General features: G+C 33.4%; 1 protein-coding gene across 1 annotated transcript; it reads right to left on the bottom strand.

The window, feature by feature from the left end:
- Positions 1–5596: 5596 nt before the first annotated feature.
- LOC120122989 (probable trehalose-phosphate phosphatase H) lies at positions 5597–8074 on the bottom strand. Its single transcript, XM_039142011.1, has 10 exons — positions 7872–8074; positions 7499–7776; positions 7278–7418; positions 7114–7185; positions 6914–7006; positions 6607–6765; positions 6377–6524; positions 6091–6161; positions 5908–6000; positions 5597–5786 (listed from the first exon to the last, which is right to left on the bottom strand). The coding sequence occupies exons 1-10, from the start codon at positions 7873–7875 to the stop codon at positions 5718–5720; spliced, it is 1128 nt and encodes a 375-aa protein (XP_038997942.1). The 5' UTR covers positions 7876–8074; the 3' UTR covers positions 5597–5717.
- Positions 8075–19576: the final 11502 nt, after the last annotated feature.

The raw sequence follows: 19576 nt of genomic DNA, 5'->3' as shown, positions 1-19576 counted from the left end.
GGCAATGGAAGAAGAATTTCACTATGAGAAAATAGAAATTACAACTTCTCTCGATCGACCAAAGAGAAAACAATGATAATTCTCTATTGATAAAAAGGAGAAAACAACTCTAAAAAAACTCTCTAAATTCTCTCTAGTATTGGAAGAAAGCTAGAATGCTTTGGGATGATTTTGAAGCTAAATGAGCTAGGGTATTTATAGTTGAAGCTTAAGGACTAATATTGAAAATACCCTAAAGTACAATGACTAAATGTGAGCTTTTACCATTGCCAAAAATTCAGCAAAAATTGCTACCTACCATTCGGTGCATTAATGCACCAAAAACACTTTTGACTTTCAACAATCTCCCACTTGAAGATTTGATTGGAACAATCATATTTTCACATCATTCTTTCTACCTTGTACCTTCATGTTGCTTACGTCTCTGACAGGCCACAGGAGGATCGACACAAGGTAAATTTATCAGCGTTGATCGCCTTCGTCATGAAATATGCTATGTTGTCTTTGGTATGGATCTTCTGCATATATATATCGTCATTTCTTCCACCTTTTCACGAATGAAATGGTACTGAACTCGTATGTGCTTTGTTCTTGAATGAAATGATGTATTCCTTGCTAGATGCAAGGCGCTTTGACTGTCACAAAACAGAGAGACATACTCTTGATTGTGCCCAAGCTCCTCCAATAACATCTTCAACCAAATTGCTTCTTTACTGGCTTGTGTAGCTACTACATATTTTGCCTCTGTTGTGGATGTAGCCACAACTGACTGCAATTTTGAAACTCAGCTTACAGCTCCACCAGCAACTTTAAACACATATCCTATAGTAGATTTGCTTTTATCCAAATCCCCTACATAGTCAGAATCAACATACCCATTGATAAGTAAGTTTGATCCTCCGTAACATAATGCAACATTTGAGGTCCCTTTGATGTATCTCAAGATTCTCTTTACTGTATTCCAATGCTCTTTGCCTGGATTCGCCATGTACCGACTAACCACTCCCACTGCTTGTGCAATGTCTGGTCTTGTGCATATCATAGCGAACATTAAACTTCCCACTACTGATGCATATGGTACTCGAGACATCTCCATCCTCTCTTCTTCACTGCTAGGACTCATACTGGAGGATAATTTGAAGTTAATAGGAAGAGGGGTAGAAAATGGCTTACAATCTTGCATGCTGAATCGTGACAAGATCTTCTTCAAGTAATTCTTTTTTGAAAGCCAAATCTTCCTATTACTTATGTCTCTGTGAATTTGCATCCCTAGAATCTTGTTTGTTGATCCCAAATCCTTCATTTCAAATTCCCTAGCCAGTTGTGCCTTCAATTCTTCAATATGATCTTTGTTGGATCCTGAAACCAACATGTCATCCACATACAACAACAATATAACAAAATCGTTATCACCAGACCTCTTGAAATAAGCACAAGGGTCAGCATTAAGTCTGTTATATCCAAGACACATAATGAAGGAATCAATCTCTTATACCAACACCTCGACGCCTGCTTTAGACCGTACATATTTGTTCAACCTGCAAACTAAGTTCTTATTTTCTTTTTCTTCAAAACCTTCAAGCTGGAGCATGTAAATCTCTTCTTCAAGATTTCCATGAAGAAAAGCTGTTTTAACATCTAGTTGCTCTAGATGTAAGTTCAATGTAGCACATATTGCCAAAACTACTCGAACTGTTGTTATTCGAACCACAGGAGAAAATATTTCATTGAAATCAATACTTTCTTTTTGAGCATATCCTTTGACCACCAGTATTGCACGATACCTCTCAACTTGATCATCACCATTTCGCTTGATTTTAAAGACCCATTTGTTACCAATTGGCTTCATTCCTTGTGGTAGTGGCACAAGGTCCCATGTATTATTTTTATGAAGGGCTTCAATTTCTTCTTGCATCGCCATCATCCACAGTGAAACATATGAGTTGTTTATTGCCTCCTGATATGTTGATGGCTCACCGTCCTTTGTTAAAAGACAGTATGCAATATTTCCTTCTATAACATAATCTGAGTTCCATTTGGGACGTCTTCTCACACGATCTGATTGACGAGTTGTTGGAGCTTCAGAACTCTCTGGTTCTTGATCATCATGTGCTGGTTCTGCTTGAGAAGAATCTCTTGTTCAACCTCCTTTTCCACATGTATCTGTGTAGTCTCTGACTTTTCAGCGCTATCATCATCTTCTTTTCTTTGTAGCTTATCTTCTACAAAGATAACATCTCTGCTGATGATCACTTTGCGATATGGGATCCCACAAGCGATACCCCTTTACACCATCATTATACCCAAGAATTTGCATTTCCTGGATTTTGGATCCAGCTTTGAGATTTCTTGGGAGTTGTACATCACGTACACAATACTTCCAAATACATGGAGGTTTGAATAATCAGCTGGTTTACCAGTCCACATCTCCATTGGTGTTTTCAGCTCTATTGCAGTTGATGGAGCTCGATTCACCAAATACAGGCGGTATTGACTGCTTCTGCTCAGAATGATTTTTTTAGGCCTGCATCCCTCAACATTGCTCTTGTTCTTTCTAACAAGGTTCTGTTCATCCACTCTGCCACTGCATTTTGTTGAGGAGTGTTCGCCACTCTGAACTGTCTTTTGATGCCTTCTTTCTTGCAAAAGTCATCAAATTCTTCACTTGTGTATTCTCCTCCATTATCTGTTCTGAAACACTTGATCTTATTTCCAGAATCAAGTTCCACCCGCGCTTTGAAGTTTTTGAAAGTTGAAAACACATCTGACTTCTTCTTAATAGGGTACACCAAACATCTCTTGGAGTAGTCATCAATAAATGAGACAAAGTATTTTGCTCCGCCTAGGGATATAACTGGTGCTTTCCATATGTTAGAGTGAACCAATTCTAGAACACTTTTGCCTCTAGAATTTGATGTGTTGAATTTCAACCGGTGCTGCTTACTTGTTATGAAATGCTCACACAAAGGAAGTGATATATTTGTTAAGCCTGCATGTAGCTTTTGCTCCATAAGGACTTTTATTCATTTTTCTGACATGTGTTCAAGTTTCTGATGCCATATCATTGCAGAATTTGAACTACATGAGGCAACAGAGGTTTCTGCTTCTAGCAAAGTCTCCCCCTTCAGCATGTACAAGTTTGCAGCTATCTTTTCGCCTTTCAGTACCACAAGCGCTCCACGGAACACCTTCATGATTCCTTTCCGTGTTTCAATCTTGCTTGCATTATTATCTAACAATCCGTAGGATAATAAATTTTTCTTCAGGCCTTTCACGTGCCGCACATCTCGAATAACTTTAATTGTTCCATCATACATCTTCAATTTGATGGTTCCCACGCCAATGATCTCTAAGGCATGATCATTGCAACTATACACAGATCCTCCTGAGACAGATTCATAATGATGGAACCATTCTCTTCTTGAGTTCATGTGATATGTCGCTCCCGAATCAATGAGCCATATATCTGTAAATATTTTTCTGCCTTCCACGGTGGTTGACGCTTCACAACATAGAGCATCTCCATCATTTGAAGTGCTTTCGTATTGCCTTGTAGATTGGAGTTTTTATTTAGACTCTAACAATCATTCTTCAAGTGACCATTCTTACCACAGTTGTAACATTTTAAATTCTTCTTGTTCCTCGACTTCGATCTACCATGTTTGTGACTGCTACTTTGGCCACGTTCTGTTGATCTCCCTCTTATTGTTGTCATCGTTTCAAGTTGATGATGAGTTGATCATACGAATCAGGTAGACTTTGAAGTAGAAGTTCATCACGTTCTTGTTCTCCTATTTTACAGCTTAAGGATTAAGCTGAGAAAATAAAGTGTTCAGTATATTAAGTGCTCCGTCATTGAAGTAGATTCTGGCATACGAAGAGTGTAACAATTTTCTATTAAGAAAAATTTATTGTGCAGCGATGTAGCCTCGTACAATTTGGTGAGATGATCCCATATCTCCTTAACTGTTTCTCCTCCTAGATGCTTGACAATACTTCATCTGCTAATGCTAGATGAAGTTTTCCATAGCATTCTCATCCATTTCGATCCATTTGTTGTCATCTATGAAATCCACCGGCCTTTCACTGATAGCTGCTAGACAACCGTCTTTCCTCAGGATGGCCTTCATCTTCAATTTCCACAATGAGAAATTTCTCCCATTAATTTTTCAATATCAAATTTCGTTGCCATAGCTTCTTTTACAGATAACTCCCACTATTTCACTATTGTGAATAGTCCTCTGGAACCTTCAAAGAATGAGTAATAACTTCTTACTTTCTTATGTTGGAGGATCCACCTTTTGGTGGCAATCACAAAGACAATAAGCAGATATTACACACTCTAATCTGGCTCGGATACCAATTGTTGCGGAAGACGGCTATCGGATAGAGCAAAATCGCAACTGATAATTTGAGAAAATAAAAATGAAGATAAAAGAGACACAAAATTTACATGGAAAACCCCTAAATAATATAGGGTAAAAACCACAGGCAACAGTAGAAGAATTTCACTATGAGAAAATAGGAATTACAACTTCTCTCGATCGACCAAGGAGAAAATAATGATTATTCTCTCTTGATAAAAAGGAGAAAACAACTCTCAATAAACTCTCTAAATTCTCTCTAGTATTGGAAGAAAGCTAGAATGCTTTGGGATGGTTTGAAGCTAAATGAGCTAGGTATTTATAGTTGAAGCTTAAGAACTAATCTTGAAAATACCCTAAAATACAATGACTAAATGTGAGCTTTTACCATTGCCAAAAATTCAGCAAAAATTGCTACCTACCATTCGGTGCATTAATGCACCAAAACACTTTTGACTTTCAACAAGAAGTGAGCGGTGGGATTTAAAAATAGTTCTTATGGTGTGATTTTGATAACATCGATTATGTCTGCAATTATGATCGAAGAAGTGTTATGAGAGTTTTCTGGAGTCCATATCCGAATCCATTCTATATTTCACTCCAAAAAGAAAAAAGAAAAAACCTGGAATATTCTCCCTACCTTCTTTTGAAAAAGGTGATGCGAGAGATTCTTGTTAAGGAACTTATGAGATACCCCTTCTTTCCCAGGTGGATGTATGAAACCCCATGCATTTTAGTATGAATCTAAAGGGAAGAAAATGATTCACAATCAATTATATATAACAGCATCGATTCAGAGGCTGTCCCGTTCATTCGATACCTTCAGAATCAACTTTATATCTTCCTCTACCTCAAATAATGCAACTTGATCTTAGCTTTAGCTGTGGACCAAACTTAATGCTGAAAGTTCTTAATATTTTTAAATCTGCATATCCATATGCAGATCAACTGAAATTATAAGGGAATTCCTTAATCACATGGTCTGAATCTGCTTTAATATTTCCTGCCATTAGGAAGTTTCACCCCCCCTTTTTACAACCCAATTCATATTTTAGTTAAAGAATTGCAGATGCTCGAGATTTATGGGATGTCATATGGTAAGGGTGAGTGCATGAACCATTGGAGTTACACGGTAAGATGTCAAAGCTATATGTCTTTTACCCTTGTAATTAGGAAGTTACAAGATGTACAAGGCTTTCAAGCCAAAATCAAGACAGATTTCGTATTTTTTGTTCCTTCTTGTTCATCTTTCCTTAATCATGTTGAACAGGAATTTACTACATAATCTAATCACCACCCTTTTACAGTCCTTAGGCCAGTGGACAAGTATTTTTCCCCCGTATCTACTTGTCTTTACATTCTGGATTGAGCTCGTAAAGATAACTGTTTCCATTCTGCCAAGCGCCGTAAAAAATCCATCACCTGCAGCAAAAATAAGACAAATTTAAATTTAATACTTCTGCCACGATGTTACAATTGTTGTTTTACGGTCCGATATTTATGTCTGCAACGTAATAAATGTGATCTCTGGTTCGGAACTTACCTCATCGGGTTCTTGTAATGAATACGATGCACTTGTTTCCTTAGGAAACTTGGAGACCAGAATGCCTAAACCTTGTCCTCTGTCTCTCAATATCTAAAAACCAATGGAATTCAAAGTATTAGTAGGATCCACTAGTTTACAATTTAAACAGATGCCTCGGCTTTGGTTTCGAGCATTGGATACCTTAAATGCATCTTCATCCGTGCGATCATCCCCAATGTAGACCGGAAAAACGTCGGTACAGTTGGCGAATCCTATGGAGAACACATTTTATAATAATGGTTAGTGATCAGAGAATATCATGTCATGGTTTTGCTAGCATTAACAAATTTAACTGAAATAAAGTAATCAAGTGGTGGAGATGGCTGCTGTTTAAACACTTTATGGGTTATATATAATATATATACACTTGCAGACATGAAGTGTAGATGTTCAAGAATCAAACATGTAATAAAGTAGTAAATCTTACCAAGAGATTCTAACAAGAATTCAAGGGCTTTCCCTTTGTCCCATTTAATCGTAGGACGGATTTCCAGAACCATTCTCCCTTGAGTTAACCGGAGTTTGGGGTATTCCTTTAAAACTGATCTAACCTGCTGTGCCAGTTCACCCCATTTCTACAGTTTTGATCAAGAAAATCCTATGTAAACAAACAGTGATTTCTGATAATGACATGGTAATGGTATGTTTGTTGTTTACCATTTCGTCCACGCATCGGAAATGTACCGAAACACAGAACTTGTTGTTCTCAACCTTAGCTCCGGTAGTCGATTTTGTAGTATCAACCAGTTGTCTGTAAACCTCATCTATCATGGGAAGGAATTCACTAGCTGGTTGGAAAAGAACAGATTCACTAACCTGAAGTGTAAAAGCACAGAGTTAGGAAATGTTTAGTTTATGGTGAAAGTAGTAAGTAAAACGAGGGATTTAATCGAATCTCGATATATGTAACTCTTTTCCTTATCATCTCGTAAAAAGAAAAAGATTACCATTGCGGCTCACTTACTTTGTTAGATTTAGAAAGTTTCTCTGGTCCTTTAATGTCCATGCCATGACTTCCAGCATAGTACAGCTCATCTAACTTGACAAATTTATACACCTATAATTTGCAGAACAAGGAAACAATTATGTATTGTAAAAACATAAATGGAACAAAAAGAAGACAAAGGGTGATCATGAAAAACATTTTAAGGCATGAAAATGTACCTTGTCTCTACATCTGCCACTCACTATAGCAGTGGGAAAACACTTGGCAAGCTTTCTCACAGTCTTTCTCATCTGGTTCATTACACAAACTTGAACAGTTTGTTAAGAGGGAAACTGATTATACAAAACACCGTCTGACTGTTTCATATAAACAAATAGCTTACCTTCTTGGACATGAAAGCTCGATCCGGATCCTCGACGATAGGTGAAAGAGTTCCGTCGTAATCAAGAAACATTACTATTTGTTTCCCTTTCGACGCATCGATTATCTGCTCAAACATCTCAAGGGCAGATGGATGGTGTTGCTGAAAAATTTCATCAAAGTTTAGAATGTTATATTTGTTGTTAATACCAAAGACACCACCCAGATAAGCTTAAGGCTTACATTCCCGGAACCTTGGTCATCAGCAAGGGAAGGTGTGGATTTGATATGAGTAGGAGAAGAGGCTCTCATGGAATCAACCCATGCATTAACTCTTGCCCCAGCACTGATTTCAAGGTTTTTCAGCAACTTCTTCCTGGAAATGGAGATATATCCATGAGGTGCCGGTGGCTTCTGTGCCGATACGGTCACGGTGATTGCCATGTTGAGGACAGATTTTGGATCACTGATCACATTTTGAGCGGCGGTCATAGTCTTTGCTCTTTCTTCAAAGAAACTCACTACAAAAGAAAAAAACAACATTTTTAGTAAAGAGTTAAAGGCCACAGCTTCTGAGAGCATGTCCCCCCACCCCCGAAGGAAAAACAGAACTTACCCATTTGGGTAAATTAAGGTAGTTAAAAGAAGATGTGGAACTGAAGCAGTGTTGGGGATGTTAAGTTAAAATTCCAAACTTGAAACAGAGTACTCTGTTTCGTTTCTGAGGAGAAACCAAAGGTTATTATGAAAGCAGATTAATCGACTTGAAATGATGAAACATTCAGTCTTGAACAAAAGGGAGGAAGGAGAGATTAATGAGATAATGTGTGCGAGAGAGACGAGAAAGGGTGGGAGCATTCAACCCCGTTTTATAGCCAACCCAAATGCCCACCCTTCCTCGAATACGTGGGACCCATTCAACCCTGTAGGTCCCACCATCCCTCCCACAGTATCCTCTTTTTTATTTTTATTTTCCCTCCAGATCCCCTACTTTTTGATAGGCCTAAACTAATAATAACAATATTGTTTCTTTTAATGGTGCGTGATGATTATAAAATAGTATAGGTTAACCTACTAATAATATGAACACTTCCTCTAGACGTTGATGCTTAAACTAATTTATAATAATTGTAATAATGAGATAACTAAATTGTGACAAATTAAAGTATTGAAACTAAATTCATAATTTAAGCATTGTGTAAGCATGAAAACTATAGTTTTAGCCTTTTGTTAAAAAGAAACTTCGCAATAGGCATATGTATGAGAATGTATATGAAAAGCAGACTAATATAAGGTTAGAAACGGTGTGATAGAAAATTTAATAAGATAATTAACAAATTCGGTAAAGTGTTATCGGAAATATTGATATGCTCATAATGTTGTAGGTGGAAAACACGAATAATTATTTAAAAATTCGATAACCAGTTAACTTTGATTATCGGTAGGTATCGATACATATATATATATATATAAGTATTCAAACTTACTTCATTGTGGAAAACATTAATTTATGGTTACTTTTTGAGTGAGTTTTAAGATATTAATTTAGTAATTATAAGTGTCTAATGACTTATTTTTATGTTACGACATATATTATTATTAAATTAAAAATGATAAACATATATATTACATATTTATATTATCTTTAGTTAGAATTGTTAAATTTAAATTCTAAATAATATTTAATAAAAAAAATCAAATAATCAAATAATTTTTGTGTCTAATTGAAATTATTAAATTAATGTTGTACGTGGAAAACATGAAGAACTATTAAAAATTTTGAAACATAAATTGCACAGCTTTTGTATTCATACTTACTATAAAAAAATGAATATTATTTCGACAGTAAGCTATGTCCAACTATTATCCAGAAAAATATCAATACCTATACTATATATATAGATACTTATATTTAAAACTTAATCGGTTAAAATAAAATAGACGGTACCTATTATGTTAAACTACCTACCGGTTTGTTTGAAAGTTACTAATAATATAAACAGTAAAATAAAATAGGCGCTACCTATTACGTTAAAATATTCATTGGTTTATTTCAAGGTTACTAATAATGTAAACAGTAAAATAAAATAGACACTACCTATTACGTTAAACTACCTACTCGACAATAAACACTCAATCATCTTTACAGACGGCTTACTCAAACCCGAAACCTTTAGCGATAACAACTATTGCTTTAACCACTGAGATCGCTTAATTCGTGTACGTTTTTATTTAAAAAATTAAAATAATAGTTATTATAAAAAATCATATTGAAAAATCCTTAACATTATAAAAATTAAAAAAAATATCTCCACTGGACAAATCTTCAATCTTTTTTCAATACCTCAAGTATGTCATCTTTTCTGAAATATATTTATGATGAATTTAGTCTTGTATTTGAAACATAATGGCCTTCTAGACTAATTCAATTTTAGATACCAATAAATTTAAATGTTAATAAAATTAAGTCTTTGTCACCCTCTTTTTTTTTTTTTTTTTGCTTTGTTTAAATACCTTTTGAGTTCTGATGCAATTTGCCCCTCCTCAAGATTCAATCCTAATTTCATCCCTAAATCATCTCCAAGGTTCGAACTTAGTTTCTTCCATTGTTAGTTTGAAAAAAAAAAATGCCTTAACCATAAATGTATAGTTTGAAAAGAAAAAAAAAGTCAAAGCAAAATATTAGTGTTGGGCTTAAAAGATTGCGGTTGAATGATAACTTAACGTGAGCGAACAAACATTTTCTTCCAAGTAGTTGCAACAATACATTAATAACATAAATTATATTTTGTTGGTTGATCAAGTTGTTCATCTCTACTCTCTCATAACTCTTAGGTCATAGGTTTTAGAGCTAATAAGAGCACTCCTCTTCCTTTGATTTCATGTAATTAAGAGGTAAACTTCTAAAATTTTAGGGGATGATAAAAATTCTAAAGACGAAAACATATTATTAATAAAAAGTATCTAAAATATATGATAATTTAAATTTTTTATGAAAGTCACTGCCCTGCTCACTCCCATTTCTCCTCGACCCATGCTTGTCTGAATCCAGCTCAGTTAGTAGAGCACAAGGCTCTTATCTTTGGGGTCGTGGGATCGAGTCCCACGGAGGGCATTTCATAATTCGGAGGTCTCCTACGGAAGCTGCTCTCAACCTGACGTTGGGGGCAGCCTACTATCCTACCTCTCCCTTACCCCATTACATATGAGAATAAGGGTCAGCTAATTTATTTTATAGGATTTACATAAAAATGACATATATTATAAGTGTTCCATATAATAGGAATTAGATTCTTTAAAGAATGGAGTGGATCATTCAAAGGGGAGATAATATTTTGAATCTCATATTACTTTGTTAAATAAAGGAGATTCTTATGTTCTGTGGTCGTTGGATATTAGAATTTTTCACGTGATCTCTGGAAAGGGGATGTTTTTCCAGTGATCGCAAACATTAAACTTTTCAAGATGCAAGATTCTCCCGAACACTTTGAATACAAAATGGTTGTTTCATTTGGACTGAATTTAAAATAAATATTTTTACTCAGCTGATTTGGTCTTTACATAATTTAAAACTTATTTTTATTTTCATTTCATTATAAAATATATTAATGTTTCCATCTTTATAAATTTCAAATGACAAAACACCTTCTCAGCTTCACCTAAATTGAAGCAAAACAAACAAGCAAATTTTATTTGAATTATAGAAAAGCATAATCCTTGACGTTTCTAAATAGGAACAATGCTTAATACTGAAATTGATCCTTGAACTTGATAAATTTTACCAAATTGTCCCTTAAATTTATTTATAAGTCAAATTGTATCCTAACTTGACGACTTTTATCAATTTGGTCATAAATTTTTAGTCAAATTGGTCCATTAGCTTAGAACCTTTTGTAAAACTGGCATTTAATTTTAAATTGTAATTAGACCAAATATTTATTTAATGAAAACAATTAACACGACTAGTTTAATATAGTCTCTTTAATAAAAAAAACTCTTTTTTATTATTTTTAATGAAAAAATATAAAAATAATTTTACAAATAATGTTCAATGATAACAAGTGTCTTTTAAAATATATTTAAAATCTAAAATATTACTTATAATTTTTTTCTCGAATAGCAATCCTTTAATATTATTAAAGTTTTTATGGCTCTACAAATCATTAACATCTGTTTGGAGTTACAGTTGAAAAATAATTTTCATCAACAATTTTTAAGCAATAATATCATTCTATTACAATCTAACCTTATTTTTTTATTAGGAGAAAAATAAATAAATTGATTAATCAAAATAAAAAAGCATTTTAAACATATTTATGTATTTTTTTAATAATGAGATGATTATAAAATAATATTTGTTCAAAACTTTTTCTTAGTTTATTAATAATGTACACACGCACTGCAGACATAACAATTCGATAATTGGTTCTCTAAATAAAATAATATTCTCTTTTACTACTGAAATTGCTAGATAAATTTTAAATAAATTCATGTGAGTTACATTAGAGAGAGTTTAATCCTTTTTTTTTAAACGTAAGAAAAAGTGAAAATACAAATCAGCTTTTGCAAATGTAATAAAGAGTGAAAAATAAAAGCGGTAACCGTCTACCCAACAAGAAATATCCACGGATACATACCCAGAAAACCTAATGTGTCGATTAAGTTCTTTTTACAACTAGACAGACTCTCATGGCTAAAGTGAATAGGCTTTGTGGGGGGTGGCTTTCTCAGTCAGCAGCCGCTGGGAAAATAGCCACGCAGGTTGTTCTGTCGGAAGGTGGACACCACACGTGTGACGACCGGCATCTCTCCCTGTCACTTTTTTAGCCACGTGACATCCCATCAACGGAACTGTAGAAGTTGATACGTTGTAGGGACTCCATTAACATACAAATGAAAAAAAATGAAAAAGGGCCACACGTACCAACTGCCACTCCAATGGTCGGCGTCTCCCTCAGCCAGTCCCCTACCTTTCACATGCTCTCCTCCTCCTCCATCAATGGCTGCCTTTGCTTCTCTCTTTCTGTTTCTTTACATGTTTTTCTAAATTAACACTGAAAAAAAACATATATTATACACACATAAATAATTGTATATTGCACATGGCTTGCAATTGCATGGTGTTTGACTAACATTACGTGCGTTTTATCTGCCCTGCGAAACAAGTTGTTTAAAAACTATGGACCGATCAAAACAATGTCTGAGGTTTATTTTTCCAGAACCCTAGGAGATCTTATAAGGTTCTTATGTTAATATGTTCATCGACACACTGCCGGGTTTTCTTATCGAAAAAATAGGTCTAAATAAGATTTTTTTAATGAAATGACTAAAAATAATATCATTTATAATTCGAAAGTTTAGAAAGCTCACTGTTAACAAGATATGCTGGATTTGAATGGTTTCAATTTAACATTGGTTTAAATGGTTTAAAGAAATAAAATATCAAATACAGATTAGCTTGAAATGGTTTGAATTTAACATTTAATATTTGTATTTTAGTTCGATATAATTTAATGTTTCTATTGTTATAATATTATTAATTATTTCAAATTATTAAATTATTAAATATTCAAATTAAAATGTTGATATGATATTTTATTAAAAACGTGATTCGGAAAAAATAATGTGAACATAATGAATAAGAATGTATGTGTTTTTTTATAGAGACGGGATTTGAAATTTCTAAAGTCTCGCACCCCAACATTCCACTTAGTCTATCCCTAACATTTTATAAATTTTCAAGACAATGTTTTAATTAGACTGGTGAATAATAATATTAATTATTTGAACTAACTAATGACACTATAAAATTAAAGATATCAAATTACACAAAATTAAAGTACGTGAATTCAATTTTAAATTTTGAGCATAATAGTTGTATCAGGATTATGATTTGACCAAATACCTTTACAAAATAAATCATTTATTATTTTGAATTAATTACTTTTAACTGGTAACAAGGGTTTATTGTGATTTCTTTCGTAAAATGTTACCCTAAAAACATTAAAATCAAAATCTGATGGTAAAATTTACTTATATAAATTGACAAAAATCGATATAAAATTATAGTGACGATGTTATCCTAATTCATTTTCTATATTTTGTATATCATAAATCTTATCATTGATGGTTCATATCCAACAAGATGAATCAATTTATACATATTATTTTAGAGGGTTTAGTCAATCAATGATCACAAGATATCATTTACGAAATCATAACAACAATAATAATAATAATTTGAAACGTATAATGTTGGTGGAAATACGGAGAATGGTGATTCCAGGCTTCCAGCTGTTAGATGAATGATTGTGCTGGTCACGTTGCATGTGCATGGATGAAGAAAGATCAAGAAGGTTCCAGTTAGATTCGAGTTCAAAGGAAACACAGTGCTGCAGAGGATTACAATCCCAAACTGTTAGAGGAGGTTGTTAGAAATAGCTCAAGTTGTTAGGAGCAGTTACATTTGTAATTCTGTTAATAATGTTGCTTGTAGGTTCAGCAACTTAAGCTATATAAGCACTGTAAATCGTATCAAGCTGGTATGAATGAAAATGATTTAGTTTCTTGAATCACTTTTTTTCTAAGTTCTTAACACCAGCCAATAAAAGAACATGATATGCAATGAGCCGGCGTCAACTGTCCCTTGTCATCAAACAGGCATCAAAAGGAAGGAAAAAAATGAGGAGTATGAATTGAAGTATGTTTTGGTAGGTAGTGTTCATCACCACTAAATTTTGTCCAACTTTTGGTGTGGGTCTGTGGGTGCAAAATCCAAACCTAATTCAACCACGCCTACGCCCTTGGACTTATTAGTAGAGTTTCCACGTCTGAAAGATTTTATTTTACGAGCGAGTTTATAATATTTTAAAGAAAAATACATTTATTAAATTTTAGGAGATAAAATATTTTATCAACAAAAAATATAAAAATATTTAAAATATACAATAATTTAAAATTTTATTAAATTATGTTTATTGTTTATTTATTTATTTACATGTTAAAGTAAAATTTAGTTTTATTAAATTTGATAAGATTTTAGAATAAGGAGCCTCTCTCGCATGTAGTTGATGATCACACTTCACAGATCGGCCATTGATTGACATTTTGGACTTGACCACTTATGCTGACCCACTTGTCACTAAGGTTGTTGTTTTCTCTTTGTTTTAATAAAATAGAACACAATATAATACAAAAATGTAAATATAATAGGCCTCCTAATAATAATAATAGTAGTACATTAGGATTTAGCAAATGATAAAATCATGGGAAGGGGAGATTGATGTGGCGAATGTTGGATTCCAGCCAATTGCCAGGAAGGAAAATATCAAGCACTTGTTTGTTCTTTGATGTGACTCGTAGGTGCAAATACTATGGAACCATATGTTTTTTCACCCCTAGTTCAGGTAATATTTATTAGGTTAAATATTGATTCATTTATAACGTTTCAATTATAGTTTTTGAATTATTTTAATGACTTCGTTTAAACATTTTAATAAATGCACGATTTAAATAATATCAATAGTAAAAAAAATATTTTTATTCCTTAAAATTTTGAGTTTGAACACAATAAATATCAACGTTCAATGTCAAAAGTTAAAAGTTATCTGTAAATAAATATTATCTTCTACTTACTCTAGATTATATTGAATAATATGAGTTTAAAATAAATATAAAGACTATTTCATACAATTTGTATTAGTTTGAAAAACAAACATTTTAGATTAATCTATCACAAAATTGTTTTTTATTTTTTTTCCTTTTGGATATTATAGAAATTAAAAAAGAGCCAACTTTTGAATTTCTTTTCTGCTCTTTTTGAGTCGGACCTTTAGCAAAACTTATCAAGCTCGAAAATTTTCTCCTTTAGTCAATAGGATACGACAAATTCAATCATGTTGTCATAAACAATAACGCCAAATTTATGATTATTTTAAAATATTTCTGTACGATCATTTTGTGTTTACTGCTCAGCTAATTGCTCTATTAATGTTTATCTCATCTTTTAACTTTCTGAAGAAAATAACACAAAATTGCGTATAGTTTTTGCTCTGCAAATAGCCTCAAACGTAATTTTTTTTTCTTAATAATGACTATATAAACTATGAGATTGGTTTCAAACACTGAAGCCGATTCAAATTTTATTTTTATGTAATCAGTTGTTTTAAATATCACCTGAATGTTTTGTCATAAACCGAGAATAATAGTATTAAATCTTATCTTTGAATTAGTGAGTTTGGTTGGAGTTGGAATCAATATGACATGGAAAGAAGGATATTCAATAGTGACTGGGTGAAGAAGTTGCTGTGCTGCTTTTATTTATTTGTTTTACTCCCCTTCATTTGTCACCCAACTTCTTTGAATAAAAGAAGAGAAGACTTTCGGAAAGGTCAAATGATTTTTTTTTTCAATTCTAATTAGTTTTAGTTTGATGAGAATAGTTACATACAAGGAGGATGAAGAATTTTATGCTACGAGAGTGAAATTATAAAATTTTAAGAGATAAAAAATAAAATTTTAATAAAAATATACAAAAATTAAAATATACCCTAATAAAGGAAACACTCTCGGCATAAGATAGCAGGTCTATCTTCTTCGAATTTCCTTTCTCCTTCATTTCTTTCTCTCTCGTTTTGACCGAGGTTTTTTGTTCCCTTTCTTTTCACCTTCCTTGATTTCTCTCTTGATTTGATTGGGTGTATGGATTGGCGAAAGTTGTTTGAGGTTCATCAAAATCACTCCCTTGAGTTTTTTCCTCCTATCATTCAAGGGGATTCAGTTATCATTAAACCTCCAACCGAGGTTTTGGATTACTATTTGGAGATATTCATTGGTGGCTCAATTCCTTGGTCGCTCCCCAAATTTTGGTTCATTGCAGAAGCTTGTGAATGCCCTTTGGGGGGAAGATGGGGGAGGTTGAAGAGAAAATAGCTAGTGATAATCTCTTTGTTTTCCAATTTCTTCATGATACAACTAGGGATTAGGTTCTCGAATTTTGGTTCGTTGTAGAAGCTTGTGAATGCCCTTTGGGGGAAGATGGGGGAGGTTGAAGTGAAGAATATTTGGTGATAATCTTTTTGTTTTCCAATTTCTTAATGATACAGCTAGGGATTGGGTCCTTGAGAATAGACACTGACATGTTCAAAATATCCTAATGATTTTGTGGAAGTGGGAACCTGATATGAATTAATTGGATTTTAATCTTGATCAGATTCCTATTTGGGTGCATTTGATTGATATTCCTCTAGAGTTGTTCACTTAGAAAGGTTTGAGCTATGTTGCGAGTGCCTTGGGTGTTCCACTTTACATGGATGACATCAATGCCTCTCGACAACATTTAGCTTATGCCAAAGTATGTATTGAAGTTTCCCCTGATTTTAAGCTGCCTAAGTTTGTTGATGTTATTCTTGGCAATTGTTCTATTATTTTTGTTAGTGTTGAGGTGCCTTGGTTTCCTGCTAGATGTCTTAGCTGTAATACTTTTTCCCATTCTAATAAGGCTTGCCCTAAGCGTCTTGGTAAAGTGGCACAAGTATGAAAGCCTAAGCAATCTGCACCTTTAGATAATGTGATCTTTATTGAGATAATTGAGATTGTTCCTCCTCTTGTGGAGGATGGTGTTGTTGTTAACTCAGTTCTGTAAAATATTGATGATAGTTTTGTTGGCAAGGATTCTGACTTGGTTAGGGATTCTGTTGTGTTGTAGGATTCTAGTGGGGATCAGTTAGCTGCTGGTTTTCCCTTATTACAATTAAGTCATTTTCTAAGAAAAAATACAAGATTAAAGCTTATTATGTCCATTTACAACCAATTAGTACTAAAAGCAGGTTTGTTGTGTTAGATCAGGTTAATCTTGAGGTTCTAGTTGTTCCTTTTCAATAGCCCAGGGCTGTTATTGTGGGGGTTGCTCGGTTGTTAGATGGTATGAAAGCTAGGAAGAAGGATGATCTAGAGTAAGTCAAGAAGTGTAGTGAAAGGGGCTGGATCTTCCGGTATGTCTTCGCAACTGCCTCAATCTTTATGATTGTCTGTTTTTGGAATGTTAGGGCATTGAATATCCCCATCAAGTAGAAGAAGGTTGTTCATAGGTTGTATGTACTTCATGTGGATATTGCTTGTTTGTTAGAAACTAGAGTTAAGGTTACAAATTTGTAGTGTATTCTTGATACTACTTTTATTGATTGTGATTGTTGTTTGAATTATAACTTTTCTGATAATAATCCTATCTAGGTCCTTTAGAGAAAGCACTTGGATATGTCTGTTTACCAGGTGGGTGACCAATTCATCTATGTCTGTGGTTCTTTTAATGATTATTCATTTTTCATTACTATTGTATATGGTAGTAATGATCGGATTACTCGTCATTTTTTGGCAGCAACTTTGTAACATCCCAAAATCAGGGCTAATGACTAAAATAGAAGTTTTGAAATTTTGAGGTCTAATTTTAAAAGATTGAAAAGTTTAGGGACTATATTAGAAAATATTTTGTGAAGGACTTAATAGTAAAGTTTGAAAGTAATAAGGGTATAATGGTCATTTGATACGAAATATTTTTATCTTTCTTTTGTGGGCTATAAAACACGTGGGAATTAAGATGAAAAAGGAAAAAGAAGAGTATGTAGATGGGTGGAGCTATCTTCTTCTCTTCCCGTGTCTTCATGTATAAGGTGAGTTTGATTTTCAGTTGGTTTTCTTGCAATTAAAAGAATAGTTTTGATTGATGGAGCATTAGAAAAGACTATGGGAACTTAAAATGAGATAGAAAATAAAAGATAAGGAAGTTATGGAAGATTTAATATAAGGGGAAGTTAAGTGAAATTATGGAAAGAAATTAGTAAATGAGTTTTGAGGTTAAATTTGACTTGTCATGAATAGAAATAAGAAATTCAAAGTGTTAGAAACGAATTTGTGTTAGAAACGAATTTAGAACATGTTGATTTATTGGCTTGATTCTTGAATTCAAGTATAATAGTTATTTATGGGATGTTATGACGAGTTAAAGTGAAATAAGGTAATTGTATAAGTTTAGTTAAGTCTCAAGGGTTAAAAGGAGGCTAAGGAAGAAGAATTAAGTGAGTTGGGTAAGATTTTTGGGTTAAAGAAGTGAATTCTGGGCATGGGGTATCGGTACTGTTTCATACAGTACTGATACTTCAAGAGTAAAATAGCTATATTGGGTATAGGGGTATCGATACCATATGAATGAGTATCGATACCATAAGTCTGGATTTGATAAAGACATTCATGGGGTATCGATACCTAGAAGGACAATATCAGTACCATTTTTTTTGGAAATAAGAACTTCGAATGCAAAATGGGTATCGATACCCAGGCTTGGTATCGATACCACAGTTAGGAAGTATCGATACCCTACAGGAGGGTACCGATACTAATTCAAGTAGAAAAAATAATTAAACCTTTCTTCTAGCTTAAGAAATTAAGGATCAAATTATAGTATTTGAAATGCTCATATGTATACATGATTGTGTAGATATCGATCGAGAGCAACGTTCGGACATGTCGACAAGAAATAGTCACCGAGAAAAAGATAAGAAATTGGTATTAACTAGTGAGGCCAGGTGAGTGCATACTAGTTAGTCTATGAGGTTTAATAGAAATAAGACTTGTGATAAGTCTATTTCCTATATTAGAATGCATGAACTCATTAATGTAAGCATATGTTTGATAAAGTATATGTGTTAAATGTTATTGCATGTGTTACATGATTTGTATGAATATATGCTAGTGTGATAAGAGATATGAATCGGTATAAGTGTTCTATGTGATCATATAAGTTATATGATATTGATATAAAGAATGATATGAACATGTGATAGGTGAACATAAGAGATTAAGTGATATGAGTTATGTGACCAAATGAGGATATGCCATGAGATATGTGATATGTGAATTATATGAAAATGTATTATGTGAAAGTGAACTACGTGACCGTATGTGAATATGTGAAATGATAAAAGATAATGCCCATGTTATGTGTCTTGAGAGCTAGAGGTATAGTTGGCATGCCAAGAGTCGAGGGTTACCTATGTCCTTTGAGACATATTGGCAGGTTACCTATGTCATTCGAGGCATATGGACAGGTCATTCGGGACATAGATAACGTCATTCGGGACATAGATTTCATATACCACTCAATGGAAATTATACGAGCTGTGGCGACAGCATATGTGCAAAACCTCAATGTACTCACATATCTTTAGTTCTCACATGTTTACATGGGCTAACAAAGAGATAACAATAAATATATTACATGTGACGTATATGCTTTTGTGATATGAATTGTATTACATGATTTATATA

This window comes from Hibiscus syriacus, unplaced genomic scaffold (assembly GCF_006381635.1).
Source record: "Hibiscus syriacus cultivar Baekdansim isolate YM2019G1 unplaced genomic scaffold, ASM638163v2 tig00110388_pilon, whole genome shotgun sequence".
Classification (NCBI taxonomy): Eukaryota; Viridiplantae; Streptophyta; class Magnoliopsida; order Malvales; family Malvaceae; genus Hibiscus; species Hibiscus syriacus.
The sequence above is the reverse complement of the archived record's forward strand: the minus strand, read 5'-3'. Positions and strand labels throughout refer to the sequence as shown.

Bases quoted from the DNA above. Each gene is read 5' to 3' on its own strand.
- LOC120122989 (XM_039142011.1), bottom strand. The intron at 6,525-6,606 runs GTAAACAACAAA...TCAAAACTGTAG, and splicing joins TCCGATGCGTGGACGAAATG to AAATGGGGTGAACTGGCACA. The intron at 6,001-6,090 runs GTATCCAATGCT...ATTGGTTTTTAG, and splicing joins CGGATGAAGATGCATTTAAG to ATATTGAGAGACAGAGGACA.